Source organism: Podarcis filfolensis (genome assembly GCF_964270895.1).
Source record: "Podarcis filfolensis genome assembly, chromosome: 1".
Lineage (NCBI taxonomy): Eukaryota > Metazoa > Chordata > Lepidosauria > Squamata > Lacertidae > Podarcis > Podarcis filfolensis.
The window spans coordinates 54,878,397-54,896,552 of NC_139604.1; the positions used below are offsets into that span (position 1 = coordinate 54,878,397).

The 18,156-nt window shown below is 44.9% G+C and overlaps 1 protein-coding gene across 4 annotated transcripts in view; it reads left to right on the plus strand.

Annotated features, from left to right (window-relative positions):
- Nucleotides 1–549: 549 nt before the first annotated feature.
- P2RX3 (purinergic receptor P2X 3) overlaps nt 550–18,156 on the plus strand; it is a 29,511-nt gene continuing 11,904 nt past the window's right edge. Inside the window, exons 1-2 of one of the 4 annotated variants that reach the window (XM_083626063.1) lie at nt 550–859; nt 12,358–12,493. In XM_083626063.1, coding sequence (XP_083482189.1) covers nt 741–859; nt 12,358–12,493 — 255 coding nt within the window. In that variant the 5' untranslated portion in view covers nt 550–740. Of the gene's footprint in view, nt 860–11,498; nt 12,126–12,244; nt 12,262–12,357; nt 12,494–18,156 lie in introns of those variants that run through there. The other 3 variants (XM_083626064.1, XM_083626065.1, XM_083626066.1) reach the window with 3 other exon arrangements.

Below are 18,156 nucleotides of genomic sequence, written 5' to 3' on the forward strand. Positions count from 1 at the left end.
TACTGTCCCACAAAACAAATGCCGTAAACTGGACCCAGCCTGATATGCTTCTTTTATTCGGCTACTGAGCTTTGGTAAGTGAACTTGAATTGTGCGTCCTGAGACAGATAGCCCAAAAGAATAACCAGGAACTTCTTTTTGCTGTTGCTCACGCTGTCACGGATTTGGGACTAGGATCCCACTGTTTTCAATGCAGGCAGCATCTTGTCAGAATGATTTCCCATTTTCCAATGTCGTCTCCAGAGGGGAATATTATTCAGCTTTCCCCTCCCCCTCTCCTTCCTTCCCCTTTGACTGATGTTGCGAAGGTCTGACACAGCAGGGGCACTGTCTGTAGAGCTGGAACACCACTCAGAGGAAATGCAGCAATTGCAGATTCATTATTTAATGCTCAGATCTCTTCCATCTAGGCACTCGCTAGAATCCAATTTGTAATTGATGAGCTGGGAAGCCCCACCTTTCTCTGACTGCATCACCGGGTGTTGGGTAGGGGTGGGGGTGGGGAAAGAGATCTTATAAAAAGGGGTCCCAGCGTCTCAAGCATGCCCAGAGTAGCAGGAGGCAACAGCAGGAGGGAGCCAGCAAAACTTCTTCCTTTCAAAAAGCTTCTGAGTGTTCTCCCTGCACAGATTACATCTCCGTGTCTACAACTCATAGACCCATCACAACACCCTTGACATTCCAGTCCGGTCTGCAGAACATCTTGGATTTGCTCCTCGGCGCCCAGGCTTTCCTTCGGCATGAACTGTGTGGCAAACTTCTTCACCTATGAAACCACCAAATCGGTGGTGGTAAAAAGTTGGACCATCGGCGTGATCAACCGGGCCGTCCAGCTGCTGATCATTTCCTACTTCATTGGGTGAGGGATGGCATGTGAATGGGGGAAATATATTCTCACTTGGGGGAGGGAGGGTGGCTGTAGGAGAAACAAGGTAAGGGCTTACACCCCACAAATCATCATCGCTCAAGAGGTGACAACTTTTTACACAAAGGTGTTGGTAGAGGACAGGAGAACAAGGAAGGTGTTGGGGAAGTAACGGAGAACAGCTTATTTTTGATGGGTGTGAGAAGCCAGGTAGATAAGGCTGCTAAGTCAGGGCTTTTTTTCAGCTGGAACTCACCAAAACGCAGTTCCAGCACCTCTCAGGTGGGTACCATTGCCACTGTAAGAGAGAACAAGGAAGGTGTTCATGGTGAGTTCTGGTATTTCTTTTTCTAGAAAAATAGCACTGTGCCAAGTGAATGGTTCTAAATGTAACTTGTTCCTGTAAGGGAGACTTGAAATACATAGAGATTTTCACTTGGATTCTCCAAACTTGCAAAGATCTCTAAGGAAATAATAACTCACATAGGCATGCCTGTCAGCTCTGGAAAAGGAACGTGCAGTTGCAGGTAGCAGGAAAGCTTATGGTCCCACGAGGCTGCAGACAGTGTTGTCTCTGGCTTGTGGGGTTTGGGTAGCGGATAGAAAATGATTACCATCTCTCACAAGTCTGGAGTTGAGGAGCTGTTTGGAGAGCCAGGAGACTTGGATTCAGGGCCACAGCAAATTTTATTTGTGAAAACCCTTGTTTTATCATCCTAAGGGGATGTTGTACAAATTCATGGGCTTCTGCCCTTAGATAGCCCCAAGGGAATCATAGACAAAAAGGAGCTGCTTTTTAACTGAAGAAGTGCTTCACATTATTTGCCTATTGTGGCATGTGTTTACCTGAGACCAAGCAGCTGAATTCATGTTGTCCCTTCAGAGACTTTGTTTGGACGTGTGATTATGTAGGCAAGCTTGTCCACACATACTGTATAGTCATTTCTTCCAGCAAAGGAAGGATTCTGATAACTCTTTGCACTATGTTGTGCCATTGCAAACTTGCCACCCGAGCCAGAGCATCCAGCCTCACAGAGAGGCTGACTTTACCACATGCCATGATAAAATTTGCTTTACCAGAGGGCAAGAGGCTCCTGGTAGCTGTTTGAATTCATTCTACTCTATGGGTTGGGTGTTCATTTGAATGTGAGCAAAGAAGAGAGACATGTGCACGTTTGAACAGACAGAGATGGGGGAGCTGCGTGTCTTTCCTGGAAAAGTAAATCTATCAGTGTGCTGAATGTGGGAGATCTGTATGAATAACTGAAGCAAGGACGTGATTCATAGGTTAGTGGCAGACAGCACATGATTTGACTGCAGAAAGCCCCCTGCTCCATCTCTCCACATCTTCAGGAAAAAGGATTAGGGAGCAGGTGATGTGAAAGAGTTCAGCTTGAGACGCTGGAGAGCCACTGTCAGTCAGAGTGGGCAATGCTGGGCTTGATAGCCAAAAGGTCTGACCTGGTAGAAGGCATTTTCCCACATTTCTCAGGGGAGCTGGGACAGTTTGGGAAGGAGGCGATTAACAGTTCACTTAACTGCTTTGGGATGGGTTCTGTGTTCTGTTTTTCCTGAGACTGTTTATACCGGAGTAGTCTCACTGACATCTTAAAGTTGTTTCTGGGAGAAAAATATATATTGGGGGGTGGGGTAAAGGAGGGAAGCCTTTTGGGGGATGACTACATGGGATGGTAACTCTATAAGAAGGTACATTAGTGGATTGTGAGCAGGCTGACCAACTTTATAAACTACTTCGGCAGGAAGGGGTGTGTGTGTGTGTGTGTGAGAGAGAGAGAGAGAGAGAGAGAGAGAGAGAGAGAGTGCGCACATGGAGATCATAGCTACAGGAGACAACTACTATATAGGGGTAGAGGTTATGAGTACAGTGGTACCTTGGGTTACATACGCTTCAGGTTACAGACTCCGCTAACCCAGAAATAGTGCTTCAGGTTAAGAACTTTGCTTCAGGATGAGAACAGAAATCGTGCTCCGGCGGCACGGCAGCAGCAGGAGGCCCCATTAGCTAAAGTGGTGCTTCAGGTTAAGAACAGTTTCAGGTTAAGAACAGACCTCCGGAACGAATTACCGTAAGTACTAAACTCGAGGTACCACTGTAGTTGGAAATTATGGAAGCCAACAGCTACCTAGGGAACAGTGACTGTGAAGGCCATCTGGTGTCAAAAAAAAAGAAGTAATATGGAAACAGCTTTTGCTGCACACAGAGAGATGTAGGGGGCGGGATCACTGCTGGGTATCCTAGTGCCCTGGGCTTACTATTATTGATTACAGTTAAATAGGTCCATGATATGGTTTTGCCTTACATGCGAAAGAATGTTAATGTTTCCTAATGGCCCGTGAAGGTCTCTTTATGGGAGATAATTGTTAGGAGATGGTTTCTTCTAGTTAACAGAGAGCTTTCTGGAATGAGTAGAACGGGAAAGCCAGCGGAATGAGGGGAAGACGATAAATCCTCAGTTTCCCCCAGCAAGGGGGGGGGGACTGATGTGAGATGTGTGCCTGTGTATGCTATAACAGAATAAGCACTTTTGAAACTGATATTGTTGTGAAAAGGCAGCACCTATACTTTGGAGCCAATTCACATCAGGCAGGCACCTTCACTGTATTTTTTCTGTAAGCAAGCTAATCCAAACAGGTAGATGTCAATATGTTTTAATCTCTTTTAGCTTACTCCTGATTCTAATTGTTTTTTTAATGTTTTTAACTACTTTTTAACTATTTTTTACTGAGAATGAACATATATTGTCAACCCCTTAGTTTCGTTACAATCAAGCAGTACATAATGTTTTTGTAAAATAAATATTTGCAGGTAAGAGGGCAGGATTCAGCTAACAACAAAAACAAAACACCACTGCTGTGAGTCAAGCAATGAAATGGAGGGCCTTGAATTTGGAGCTTTGGAGTTCAAGACTTCTAGTCTGGCCCCACATAGGTCCCTGACTGCAGGCCTCAGTCCCTGATCTGTTAAATGGAATGATGGGTTGCTTGTGAGGGTAAACTCTACAAAGTCTGTGAAGCAGATTAGTGTTGTCTAATTACCAGGAAGTCGCATGGAGATACGGTAAGTGGGACTGTCCCTGTATAAACAGTGTTGGGAAGAGGCTATAAAAGTACAATATGAAATAATAATTATGAGCTTTATTCTGGGTTGTGAAAGGGATGGTGAGAGAGGGCAGCTATATTAGCAAGTGTCCTGGTTATATGCAGAGGTGGTAGTAATATATGGGCATTGCAACAGTGGACACTTCCAGATGAGCATTGAACCTGAATTGTTTGTAGGATGATTAGGTGATGTCTGTTCATTGGGTATTCACTTTGATTTGTTTATCAGGACCTTAAGACGACCATTGCATCAAGTGCATTTTCCCGGTCACTTTCCTTATCTCAAAAAGTCCAATCTTTGGGAGTTGGGAGTGGATTTGTCATGCAGGACACCAAATCCACTTTAATTGCACAACCTGAATTTGCTGGTGTATGATGGAATCCCACCTGAAAATAGATAGCCTGCAAGCACTCAGTGCCAGAAGATTGGTGGGAGTTCATTTGCTTGATGAGGCACAGACTTGTTTCCTGGGCATCCTTCCAGAGGAATATGAACGGAGGGGCTGATGGCAGGAAATAGGTGGAGGCCAAGCCCCCCACCCCCCCCCCCTCTGCCATCTCAGCTTGAGTGCTTGGACTGAATTGTTCCCCACCCCAACCCTGATGTTGTTAACCAGAGTTCCATTAGCATGGATAGCCGCTTGGGCCTTGCCCATTACTTTCTCTCTCCCCTATGCATACTCCCCTCTTCCGGGGGCAACACAATTTCTTATCCGCTACTGCATTGCTGGGGGAAACTCGGCTGTAAATCCTTTCTTCCCTCTCCACTCCCAGGGGTCTAACAGACTAAAGAACATTGTTCTTCTTGAGACAATTATTTAGCAGTGCAATAAATGCACAGGCTCTAATCCAGTATTAGTTCCCTATGACTAAGGCTGCAGTCCTAAGCACATTTACTAGGGAGTGAAAACCGTCAAAACATAGTTACAGATAGGGAGCCGTGTTGGTCTGCCGTAGTCAAAACAAAATAAAAAATTCCTTCCAGTAGCACCTTAACGACCAACTAAGTTTGTTATTGGTATGAGCTTTCGTGTGCATGCACACGTCTTCAGATACCTGAAGAATCTGAAGTATCTGAAGAAGTGTGCATGCACACGAAAGCTCATACCAATAACAAAGTTGGTCTTTAAGGTGCTACTGGAATGAATTTTTAAATTTTGTTTTGTCAAAGCATAGTGCAACTTACCGTATTTTTCTGTGTATAACATGCTCCCATGTATAAGACGTCCCCTATTTTGGGGGACCCAAAATTAAGAAAATAGGCGGAGATTGCCCGGAGTTGTTGAGCTTTTTTGAGGGGGGATTGCCCAGGGCCGTTCAGCTTTTGTGGGGAGATTGCTGAAATTCCCTTGCCCACCTGAGCAAAGCTTCCTATTGCAGACGATGCAAAAGCCACCAAACATCTGACCGCAAGCCGCCAGCAGCTGCCTATCGCCTGCCCAACTGAATTGTCACTGCAGCAGCCAATTTTTAAAAGCCCTTGCTGCAGCCAACAATCACCCGCAATACCACCGCAGACAATCTCTAGCTCCCGGCGGCAACCAATCCCCGATCACCCCTCTGCACTACCCATGTATAAGACGAGCCCAATTTTTCAACATTACTTTAACGTAATAATTAATAATAATAATAATAATAATAATAATAATAATAATAATAATAATTTATTTATACCCCGCCCTCCCTGGCCAGAACAGGGCTCAGGGCGGCTAACACCAATAAAACTACAATAAAACATTAAAGAAAAAACAGTTAATTAAAATACGGGTTAAAATACAATTTAAAATGTAGCTTCATTTTAGTAGTAGCCCATAAATCAAAATCATAAGGGGAGGGAAACATAAGGGTCAGACTGAGTCCAAACCAAAGGTCAGGTAGAACAGCTCCGTCTTGCAGGCCCTGCTGAAAGATGTCAAATCCCGCAGGGACCTGGTCTCTTGTGACAGAGCGTTCCACCAAGTTGGGGCCAGTACTGAAAAGGCCCTGGCCCTAGTTGAGACCAATTTAACCACCTTGCGGCTCAGGACCTCCAAAGTGTTGTTATTCGTGGACCTTAAGGTCTTCCGCGGGGCATACCAAGAGAGGTGGCCCTGTGGGTATGAGGGTCCTAGGCCACATAGGGCTTTAAAGGTCAAAATCAGCATCTTAAACCTGACCCTGTACTCCACTGGGAGCCAGTGTAACTGGTAAAGCACTGGATGAATGTGATCCCATGGCAAGGACCCCGTAGGGAGCCTCACTGTGGCATTCTGCACCCACTGGAGTTTCTGGGTCAGCTTCAAGGGCAGCCCCACGTAGAGCAAGTTACAATAATCAAGCCTGGAGGTGACCGTCACATGGATAACTGTGGCCAGATCAGGGCGAGAAAGGTAAGGGACCAACGGCTTGATACGGCGGACGTGGGAAAATGCCAGCTTTGCTGTGGCTGAAACCTGCGCCTCGATGGAAAGGGAGGCGTCAAAGGTTACATCCAAGCTCTTGATAGAAGGTGCCGGCACTAACTGAGCTTCCGCAAAAGATGGGAGTTGGCCCCCCAGCCCCATGTCGTCCCGACCCAGCCAGAGGACCTCTGTCTTCAAAGGATTTAACTTCAACGCAGCCATCCGTAAAAAATCCTCATCTTATACACAGAAAAGTATGGTACTTCTGCATAAATATGCATAAGATTGGGCCATCCATCTTATTGAATGCAATGTGACCTCAGTCACAAGTTGTTTCTTATAGTAGTTTCAATGGGACCCATGCTACAATGCTATGGAGACTTCCTTGGGAGTAAGCCCCCTTGAACTTACTAGGATTTACTTCCAATAAACATGCTTTGGAATGGGCTATTAGTCACCACACACTGTAGCTAGATCAGGACTACAGTGTTTTACCCATCTGATGCGTGGGGTCCTCAAGGTAGTCCATATTTCACATACTTAAACTGCAGTATGTTGTCACTGGTAAAAATTCCCCGCACCTGCGCACATGCAGTGCAATTGTGGGACTTGTTGCATAGCACTTGAAATCTCTCAGCCGGCAAGCGAAATAACCATCCTGTTTCATTTCTGTGTGATGCTATGAGCATGGATGATTTGCAGTGGTGTTTCCCAGAGAGTTGTGGGTAGTCTGAAAGATAAATTGCTGCTTGCGATGAGATTCTTACCACACTTTCACAGCTAGAAATGGGTTTGGGAGGGTTTTGTATTGTATTGCAAAGTTCATTGTTCTTGACACTTTGATTTGCCTGATCTGCTTCCTGGCACCACCTTCTTTGAGGCTTCTCACGACACCTGTAGCTGGCCTGGCCTTTTAAACCGGTGTTCAGCTTATCCACATTGTTTTGCCTTATGAACCGGAAAGCTCAAGAGCATTGCTTCCTTACTGGAAGAAGAACACATCAGCAACACAAATTCAAAAGTGATGCTGCCTTTGGCTAATCTTTGCCTAATTAATGTACAGAACAGATACACCCTTGGCCACAAGAATAAAGTGCAGTGTGGTAGCAGTCTCACTTGGCGCTGTCTCAGAATTCTGTTGCATCCCATGCAAAATAAAAGGTTAAGCATATCACTAGCCTACTTGGGATGTTTAGCAATAGGTAATTGCTGTCTTGCTATCCAAAAATAATAAATAGAATGTATGTTTATTTATTTGTTTGTTTATTTATTGCATTTAAATCTCAGCTTTCCTCCAAGGAACTTAAGAGTGGTATACATGGTTCTCTACCTTCACATTTTCTCCTCACAACAATCCTGTGGGGTAGGTTAGGCCAAAAGATAACAACTGGCCCAAGGTCACTCAGTGAACTTCCTGACTGTGTAGGGATTTGAACCCTGGTCTTCCAGGTCCTATTCCAACTCTCTAACCAGTAGGTTATATATCTTACCTCTGTGGAAGGAGTATGTGCACATCTGGCTATGTGTAGTTCTTCATCAGCCCCTAGGATCAGCAGCGCAGTGGAAGGGGAACTCAGGGGAGCACAGTTCCATGATATTTATTCTGAGTAGTGTGAGGGCTATCAGGTGCCAGAGTAATTGACAGACTTTCCTTATTTTGGCAAGTGACTGAGATGACAGTGAGGTTTTCCAGTTTGCTTGTGGCAGAATAACAGAAGTCAGAGAATGAGGGAAATAAGCAAAGAACAGATACTCCTTTCCTTTTCTCTGAAGGATGCCAACTTCATGCTAGTGGTTTGAACTTCTTTGCAATAATGTTTGCATTTCTTTTCTTTCACCCCTGGTTAAAACATATCTCTTCTGCCAGGCATCTGACAGCTGGTTGATGACCTATTCAGGGTGTTTTTTTCCAGCTGGAACCAGTGATTATTTTTCGGGGGGGACGCATACCCCTAAACATTTTGTGAATCTAATTTTGACCTCATTGAGGGGCAGTATTTCAATATGAGTAGGAAAATGAGAGTATCCACAAACATTTTTAAAGAAAAAAAGCAGTGACTGGAACTCACCGGAACTCAGTTCCGGCACCTGTCAGGTGAGTGCCATCGCCATTATAAGAGAACAAGGGAGGAGTTCATTGTGAGTTCCAGCACCTCTTTTTCTAGAAAAATAGCACTGGACCTATTGGATTAAACGTTCTTCTGCTGAGTTTGTGTGTGCCTACATTTTTGGGCTCCACTTGAGGGTTTGGTTGTGAACCTCCTGCAGGTATTGCTGTGTGAGCCATCACAACGAGCTCCCGCACTTCAGCCTTTAGCTGCCTGTGATGCCTTATTAGATTCTGCACAGATCGAAAGGATACATGATACTCCTGTACAAACCACAATTAGTTGCAGGGTCTATGCAGGCTCTCAAGTTAACACATGTAGATTGGGGATGCTGCATGTCACAGCAATTCTTTACTCACTTAGCATGGAAGGCCTTTAAAAGAGGATTCGACATATTCATGGAGGATAAGGCTGTCCGTGCGTAGCAGCCGTTGGCTGTGCACTTCCTCCACCATCGGAGACAGCATTTCTCTGAATACCAAGTGGGGAGAGTGCTGTTTTCATTCCGGTCCTGCTTTGGGGGGCTTCCCATGGGCATCTGGTTCGTCACTGAGAAAACAGGATGCAGGACAAGATGTGCCTTTGACCTGACCCAGAAGGGTGTCTCTTCTTACCGTCTTATATTCTTACATAGTAAATGTGGATTGAAAAGGCTCTTGTGTCACACGATGCAGGTACTGCTAACCCCCCCTTCGCAGGGTTTCATTTGGCTCACAGCCTAGCGAAGCATTTGTAGTCTGTGTAATGGACATGCTGCTCAAAGCTGGCGCATGGAGTCTAGGAATTGGCATGACATTGATTGTACCACAAAGCATGAAATATGTTCGTGGTCATGGATTCCATTAGCTTCTGAGGAACCTTCAGGAACTTCCATTTTACTAAGAGGTAGGTTTATAACTCTCGATTGTGGGGGAAACTCCATGCTTATGTTCTAAATTAGGGCAAGAAAAAAGAAAAGGGGGGCTGGGTAAGTATTTGGGGAGGGGGACTTCTCAGATCCAGCTACTGAACTTTTCCCTATGCAAACAGATCAATCCCATCCCAAGGAAAGGGGATCAAATCATCCCCCCCGCTAAATATTTAAATCAGGAGACCCCCCAAATGGAGAGTTTAAGTAGGTAGACACTTGAAAGCAATATGCTCTTGTTAGCCCTCATTCCACACCTTGTTGGCATCCATCTGTCTCGGGAGACAATGGAGGAGTGTGCCTTTGGGGGTAACTGCTGGAAGGTTGCAACTCCTGCTGTGGCTGTGGAGAACAATGTGGGAGAGACATGTTTTGTTGCAGCTGAGGCAGATGAAGGTGTCTGTTTGGTTGTGCTGCTGCAGATGCACCGTGGCATGAATCAGGAGACCACCACCTCCAAACAGAGAGTTTAGGTACGCACGCACTTGAAAGCACTATGCTCATGTCATCCTACAGCAGTAGGAGGATATCCCATCACCACCTAATGGAGACAGGATGCATTGCCATAGAAGGGATAGACATTGGCTTCATTCGCTGGATGGGTGTGGTATGGTTCAGATGCCAGGGTGAGGGAAAGTACATGGTCTTCCTAAAATGAAAGATTATTATTGCAGGGTGATGGTATATACCCAGCTTTTACCAATCTGCCCCCCCAATGTTTTGGACTACAACTCCCATGAGCTCTAGCAAGCATAGGCTGATGGTAGTTGTAGCCCAGAACTTTGGATGGGGGCCAGGCTGGTATAACCCATCTAGTGTCTGACTCTCTCTTGCCTGCTGCCGCACTGGAGTGATGTGCTGGGGTTGTTCTTAGCCTCCCTAGTTTGTAACTACCAAGTAGTCAATATAAAATGGTGTTGACCCAGCAGAGAAGTTGTTGTCACCATTTCTGAGCCTCATGCTGGCAAAGTCCATTCCACACAGCACTTGCAAATATCAGCATCCTTGCTGGAGGGACAGGGCATTTTCCCCAGTGACAAAACTGGGGTGGTCTGAGTGCTAGGGAAATGCGACATCCCTTCAATAAAAGCTCTTCCTCAAGAGGAGGGGACTGGATCCTGTGCGTATGTTGCCTACAACAGCAAAACTCCAGTCTTTGGCAAAGGCAGTAGGAAAGGAGTGATGTAAGATAGGATAAACCCTTCTACTTCTTCTGAGTTGATCAAACAGAGGGAAATAAATGGACCATTTAACTGACCTGCCAGCTTCATTTCAAAATGATCGTGTGCTTAATGTTGTTAGCATTTTACCAAGTTCTAAGTGGGTATGGAAGGGGGGAAATATCTAATTTAATTTGATCCATTAGTGGCTTCCAACCTTGAATGTTGGCATCTGATACTTCATGAGGTTTGTTTTTTTTGTTCTCCTTTGTGATGTTCAAAGGCTGTCATTCTGGTATGGATGGGATGGCATCAGCTGTGCCTGGCTCACATGGTCTTCTTGAGCAAGGGAAGGGATGAACAAGGAAGTGATGTCTCATAGCGGAGGCCATTTTTTAATCTCTAGGCAACCAAAGAGGGATCCAGCAGGGAGACTGAATCCCTCAGACTGGAAATTAGCTGCAAACATCTAGCCGGGAAGATAATTGGCAATTGGAACAGTTTGCCAATGGATGTGCTTGATTCAGCGCTAGATGTCTGATATCCCATAAAAGGTACAGACACCATCTAAGAATTACTGGAGGGATAATATATGCACCCTGCTGTATGCGGGAAATCAGACTGATGATAGAAAGGCCCTTTACAATCTGTGATTCACTGAAATCCAAATTAGACAAACTGCATTACAGATTGCATTCTTAAGCACATGCTCTTATTGGGGAGCAGGCTTAATTGAAATCAGTGGGATGTGCTGCTGAGTAAATGGTGTTCAGGTGAAATTTTTCCATTTGGCCAGTGCTGATATGCTTCCTGGCCTCCTTCTTGGTAAAGTCACCGTTGTCAGAGCCATCAGCTGCATACATGGATGGCGTTTCTATCTATCGCTGTGATAAATCAATATAAATCTGAGCGCTAGAGGGCAGCACCCAACAAAAAATGAGATGCGAAGTAAAAATTGCCTTACAATTTGGTTTGGACAAAAACATTCTTTTAAACGCCCTCCTACAGGGCTTATCGTCATTTATTGCCTAGCAGGGAGGCCTGTTGTGGGAAACAGCATTTTTTTTTGGAAGCAATAACTGGGAGGGATCTGCTATTATGGGGCAGGGGGCTAATGGTATAGATAGGACAACGTCTGAACTGGAAAATAGTATGTTTATGGTTCAAACTTCATTTTAAAAGGACCTGAAAGCCTCACATCATCACTTCCTTTGCTTGCCAGAGCAAGCAGAAGCTGTCAATTACCCTTGTGCTCCAGCAGATCACCTCATCACTCCTTCTCTGAAGAAAGCCCCCAACCCCCCAATTCTCATAACAAGGCAACCAGAAGAGGCTTTTGAAATGCCAAACAAATTCATAACATCTGTACTGACTGCAATAGAAATGGATTACGCCCACAGGGAGGGAGCTGGAGACCCCAAAATGAGATAACTGGCTGGCAACAGCTGAGAGAATGTGGAAGTTGTGACCTCGCTACTACAGGGCTATGCAGAAGCATGAGGAGAAGCTACTTGGCCCCAAGATCTAGTAGTCATAGGGAGCTATTCCGTTAACAATGCTAATGCTTGGGACACCAAAACAGGGGTAAGCAGTGTGCTGGACTCCAGCTCCCATTATCTCTGACCATCGGCCATCCTGATGGCAGCTGGAGCCCAACAACAGTGGGAGCACACTAAGTTAGCTAACCCTGCAGTAAAAGATCAGGGTGGTTTTTGCTCATGTAAATTAGTCCACCATTATTTTCTGTGTCTTGTCATTAGGGCCCTAGAGGACTTGCTAACTGGTCTATTTCCCCACCCCCACCCCCGTTCTGCAGGTGGGTGTTCTTGCACGAGAAGGCCTACCAAATAAGAGACACCTCCATTGAGTCCTCTGTGGTGACCAAGGTGAAAGGCTTTGGCAAGTACAGTAACCAAGTCATGGACACGGCTGATTATGTTACGCCTCCACAGGTAAGCCTTCACGAAGTTCTCAGGGAGGGAGTTGGGTTGAAAGGGTATGGAGCTCTCCTGAGGCTGAAAGATGGGTAGGCCGTTTGGTTTGTTGATATCTGGATAAATCAATCATTTTTATTTTTGTCGTCATCATTTCAATTTAATAGTCCCTTGCTATGTAAGGAGTCTCTAAGTTACTTGAGAGCATAAAGTATAATATAAAATCAGAAAAAAGCAATACAAGCTATACAATAACCCGTAGCACAGACCCAATAAAGCAGCAGCAAACCCTTCAGCAGCAGAGTATGGCTTCAGCAATAACTTGGGGCAGGGGGCGGTTATGTGGCTCCCCTCTCAGAAAAATATTCCCTGGTATAGTTTGTGCATGACTGTGCATCACTTTCTGTAAGAAAGATTACTATATACCTGATTACTAGCAAGGGAATGCATATGCTGACTGATTCCATGGAATAACATTGTTTGTGAAGTGATAAGAATGTTCTAGAACCATGGTTCCCAACATGGGGCACACGCCCCACAGGGGGGCAATTTGATTTTTAAGGGGGGGCAATTTGAGAATGAGTCATTAACAGTGAATGGCCTTTTAGGCTTCCTCCATGTGAATATGAGTTTACTTTTTGAATAATAATAATTATATGTCATGGGGGGGTTGCTCAGGATTTTAGAGATGCTTAGGTGGGGCATGGGCAAAAAAAGGTTGGGAACCACTGTTCTAGAATGACCCATTCAGCATGGCCAGCCTGCCCATGAGGCTGGTTGAAGTAGCTGCCTCAGGTGGTGGAAGTTGAAAAGACAGTGCCCCCATGGGTGCCCCCGGCCGTGCCGCTAGTGGAGAAGTTGGAGTTCTTGTTGGAAATACACTAAAAAGGATGAACCAAGAACTCAGGCCACAAGTTTCAATGTAAGGAATAATTCCTACTCAAGAGTTGAACAGAAAAACGTATATATTCTGCTAAGAATAACAGTTTGAAGCTGATAGTAGATTGGAAAACGCTCCAGAAAACGCTCAGAGAAACGCAAGAAAACTTGGGAGCATTCCATTACCTAAGACGCGTGTCGACAAAGAAACATAAAAGAATTAAATGATACAGACTTCTAACAGATTTATAGTCCTCAAAAAACCGAGCTGAAGAAGGCGTTTACTCTGAAACAGGGCCCTGTCCTGGTCACCACCACTGAGTCGTACATCTGATTCACACTCCGGATACTCCTTTTCGGCCCTATTTGATTATTTAGTCCTTATTTTGATTCTATATAATATGGACTCCTTTTGACTGCCATTGAGACTTGTACAAAATAACTGTTGTGTACTGGCATTTCATGTACCTCTAGACTATATCACTGCATATTTGAAACTACATTATTCCTGTACTTAAACGTTTTACCTTAAAACTATTGACTTACACGTTGTGTTTAAATCTACTATCAGCTTCAAACTGTTATTCTTAGCAGAATATATACGTTTTTCTGTTCAACTCTTGAGTAGGAATTATTCCTTACATTGAAACTTGTGGCCTGAGTTCTTGGTTCATCCTTGCTAGTGGAGAAGTGGCACTGGCACTGGCACTGGCATCGCTTCTCCACCAGTGGCTGTCCTTCGGCTTCCCAGATATGGACAGCATGGCGACACATTCCCATTTCATCTCAGGAGGCAAAACAGGATGTGCTGCCCCTGCCATTCAGTCATACGAATCACCCCCTGATGTTGCAGCCATCAAGTGATAAATGTGCAGGCATGAACCAGATATACATACGTAATATTTTAATGGTGCAAATGAGCCATTTGTGTTTGCACACAAACAGTAAATGGAAAAGGATCAGGGCCTATGGTGTCTGTATTTTAAAAGAACAAACATAGCTGCACAATTTCAGATGCTCAGTTGTGAGTATTTCCTGCCCTGGGGAATCACACCTGAGTGCAAGCCTTGTTCAAAGCACTTCTAAATGCCTTCTTGGAAAATAAGTGTCTTAATGATTTCATGCTTGCTCACTTGCCATGGCAAACGGTGCCATAAAGGAAGATTGTTGGTAGCAATACAGTACAGGTGAAGGTGTGAAGAGCCTTTCTTGTGGATCTAAGGCAGCAAGTAACTGGCATCAGCAGAACTGTAGATAAAAGTTTATTGGAGTCTTGAGTCGGAATATTCTATGGATATGCGTTCAGATTTCATTGTACCTTCAGCATCAAATCTGAGACAGGTCAGTGAGCACAAGCAATTTGTGTTCTAAATATATACACACTGTACTTCTCAGGACCGCAGATAACCCTTCTATGCTGTTCCCCCCCAACCCCATTGGAACTGTAACAGAGTTCTAACGTTGCTTTCATGTTCCCCAACTGAGCAGGAAATTCCCAAAACATGCTCAGGCCCATTAGGAATACAAAGAATGCAGAAGAAGAGTTCCATGAATAGAAAACATTGCGGTTAAGAACATGAGCTGGTCCCACTCCCCACCCCCAAAGATGATAGGAACAACTGCTCCGAATTCTGGAGCTACCAACTTCGTCCCAATTGTTTCTGATTTTTGCTGCATGTTGCAGTGAAACTGATGGATGGGGTGGAATCCAAGAGTAAGGCTTAGTCAAGGATATGGCGTCCTGAGGTCCCTGCCAGCTTTTGCAAGTGGACTGAACCCAGGCAGCTGAATGTGGACCTCTGCCTGGGAGTTGGGGACAACAGGATAGGATTGTCAATTTGTTTGACTTGGTCACCGCAAACTGAGTTTTCATGGGGCTTAATAAAAGAGCGTTCATGTTCATTTATTTGATTTTTAAATCTTTAAACCGCCCTTTGTCCAGACAAATCCTCGGGTGGTGTTGAATAAGAACAATATACTGTTGTGTGCCACCCCAAGATCCAATTGGTGTGAGGTTCCAAGGTTTACCCAAGGTTTGTGCTTCCTTTGGAAAGAGGGACAGCGGAGATTGTGGTGTTGTTATGATATATGGCTTATTTACACATATATACAACCTGAGCCTACGATGGAGGTTTTCACAGCATTAACACTCCAAGAGGGCCTTGTTTATCCCATAGCCACAGCCTTGCATTCACACACAAATCAAACATCACTCTGACTTTCTGGCTTCCCAGCATGCAGCATTTTCCCAGCTTCTAGCTCACACCCTTCAATTCTTCGCTCTCACCTTTGTCTTTCTAACTACCAGCAAGTTTGGTATCTGGCACAGATCCACTTCCTTTGTTCTCTTAATGTCCTCATAACCTAGGCTATCACCTCACCAGGAAGCTAGCCTGACTCTTCTAGGAATTTTAATCCCATCTTATATTACACTTGCTGGACAGGGGATAGAAGAGTTTCAGCATACAGCCTACTCCCCGCCTTCGCACCACCAGCCAACTCATAACAATACAATAGAATCAAAACAGAATTCATCATAATAAAGATACACACACCCATTCCCTGTTACACCCCACCCAACTCCCTGCAAATACCACACACTCTTTTTTAAAAAAAATAAATTTTATTTTCCAATTTTTTCCAATAGCATTTTGACATAAATACAATCCAGTATTTTTCAACAAATATATGCAAATACCACAGTCTTAAACTGGCATCAAATAAATTGTAAAGCCCAGCTTTTTGGGGACGGGGGGGGGGGGGATTGCCATGTCAAATGGGTCCTGTGCTGGTTTATAGCCTTAAAAGTATGCACCAGGACCCATCTGTATTTCTTAATGACTTTTTATGGTCTCCTGAATGGGCAGTTTGCCAGCAGGGCTGGAATATGGGACGGTTCTCAGCAGTTGTGTACATGAGAAACAGCACTGGCAATTTAAATAGGCAACAAAAACAGACCCGCAGGATGGGGAGAAAGTCAGACTCTTGTGGTTGGCTGAAGTTAGCTGGAACTGGAACTGGGGTGTTCAGCAGCTGCTACCTACGTGTGGGATGTCTGTTTGCCTCCAGACTGCTTGCCTATTTGAAGTGGGAGGGGGACAAATATTGCAAAGAAAACAAGAACTCAATTGCTTTTGTACACAGGGAGAACTCATCCCGGCAGCACAGCCCCTGAAGCTCTTTACCACTCAGGGAAACAGCAAATGTGTAATCTCCTAGCACACACCTTCCTCAATTAGGGGTGGGAATCAACTGTCCCCCCTTTTGCTTAGTGCTAGACCAGGGGTCAGCAAACCTTTTCAGCAGGGGGCTGGTCCATTGTCCCTCAGACCTTGTGGGGGGCCAGACTATATTTTTTTGGGGGGCGGGAATGAACAAATTCCTATGCCCCACAAATGACCCAGAGATGCATTTTAAATAAAAGCACACATTCTACTCATGTAAAAACACGCTGATTCCTGGACCATACGCAGGCTGGATTTAGAAGGCGATTGGGCCGGATCCAGCCCCCGGGCCTTAGTTTGCCTACCCATGTGCTAGACCGAGCAGTTTGCATTCCTTCATCCTTAAGCATTTTTAGAAAATTATCTGAAGGCATTTCCTGTTCTGCATGGCAGGTCATGGGTCAGGAATGTTGGGTGGCTGTGAAGGGGCCGCCCATCTCCTGGGCCCAGTGCTCCTGATTCTGAAGGAGCTGCAGCCATCATTTCAACTCCCCGCCCAGTTTCTATCGGGGAATTAGGGGGGGGGGGGAATTTAAATGGCGGCTCCCAGCCACAGGCAGTGCTTGCCAGCTAGAGCACTGTGTCATGTTACACCCCCAGCATCTGTCACCAAGGTAAAGATGGGGGGGGGTTTAAGGTGAAATACACCATCATGCAAGTTGTTGTATTTGAACATCATTAATGGATTATAGTATGCTTTGCTGTTTGTCTTATGGTTCAGTTTTCCTGCACCCCGCCCCACCACACAAATGGGTAACACATATATTTGATACATTAAATTAATTTTTTTTTAAAAAAGACGGCACCTGAACAGGGTAGAAAATCATCCTGGCTTGCTGCTGTGCCTTTTAACAGCATCTTAATCAGCAGAGATCAGCAAATGAAACCTTTTATGTCCTGGAGATAAGCATAATAATCTGCTAATGTCTTTACAGCTACAGTGGTACCTTGGTTCTCGAACTTAATCTGTTCCAGGAGTCCATTCGACTCCCAAAACTGTTTGAAAACCAAGGCGCAGCTTCCAATTGGCTGCAGGAGCTTCCTGCACTCAAGCGGAAGCCGCACTGGACGTTTGGCTTCCGAAAGACGTTTGCAAATCGGAACACTTACTTATGGGTTTTCAGCGCTCAGGAGCCAATTTGTTCGACAACTAAACCATTTGAGAACCAAGGTACCACTGTATTCATAAAGGCATAAAGGACGGAGATGGTGTACGCAACATCACTTGTTTAAAATGCAGCTAGGTCATTTTTTGGCTGTGGAAACATCCACTGCGCTCCCACTGGTGTTCAGAACACAGTGTGCACACAGCATTAGCCGCAATCCATATCTTTCCTGCACCCTATCTCTCCCCCCCTAAATAGTGTGTTTTGATGTGTTTCCTCCCAAACCAACTTCGATCCAATATCGATCCAACAAAAAGGACAACCTTGCTGCTTTTTAAGCTGGTAACATGTACACAGTTCTTTTCTCATTTTGGATCGAAGCTGGTTTGGGTAAAATACATCAAAACTCAAGATTTAGTAAGGAACGGCAGGACTGATACAAGATAAATATGGATTGTGGCTAATGTGTGTA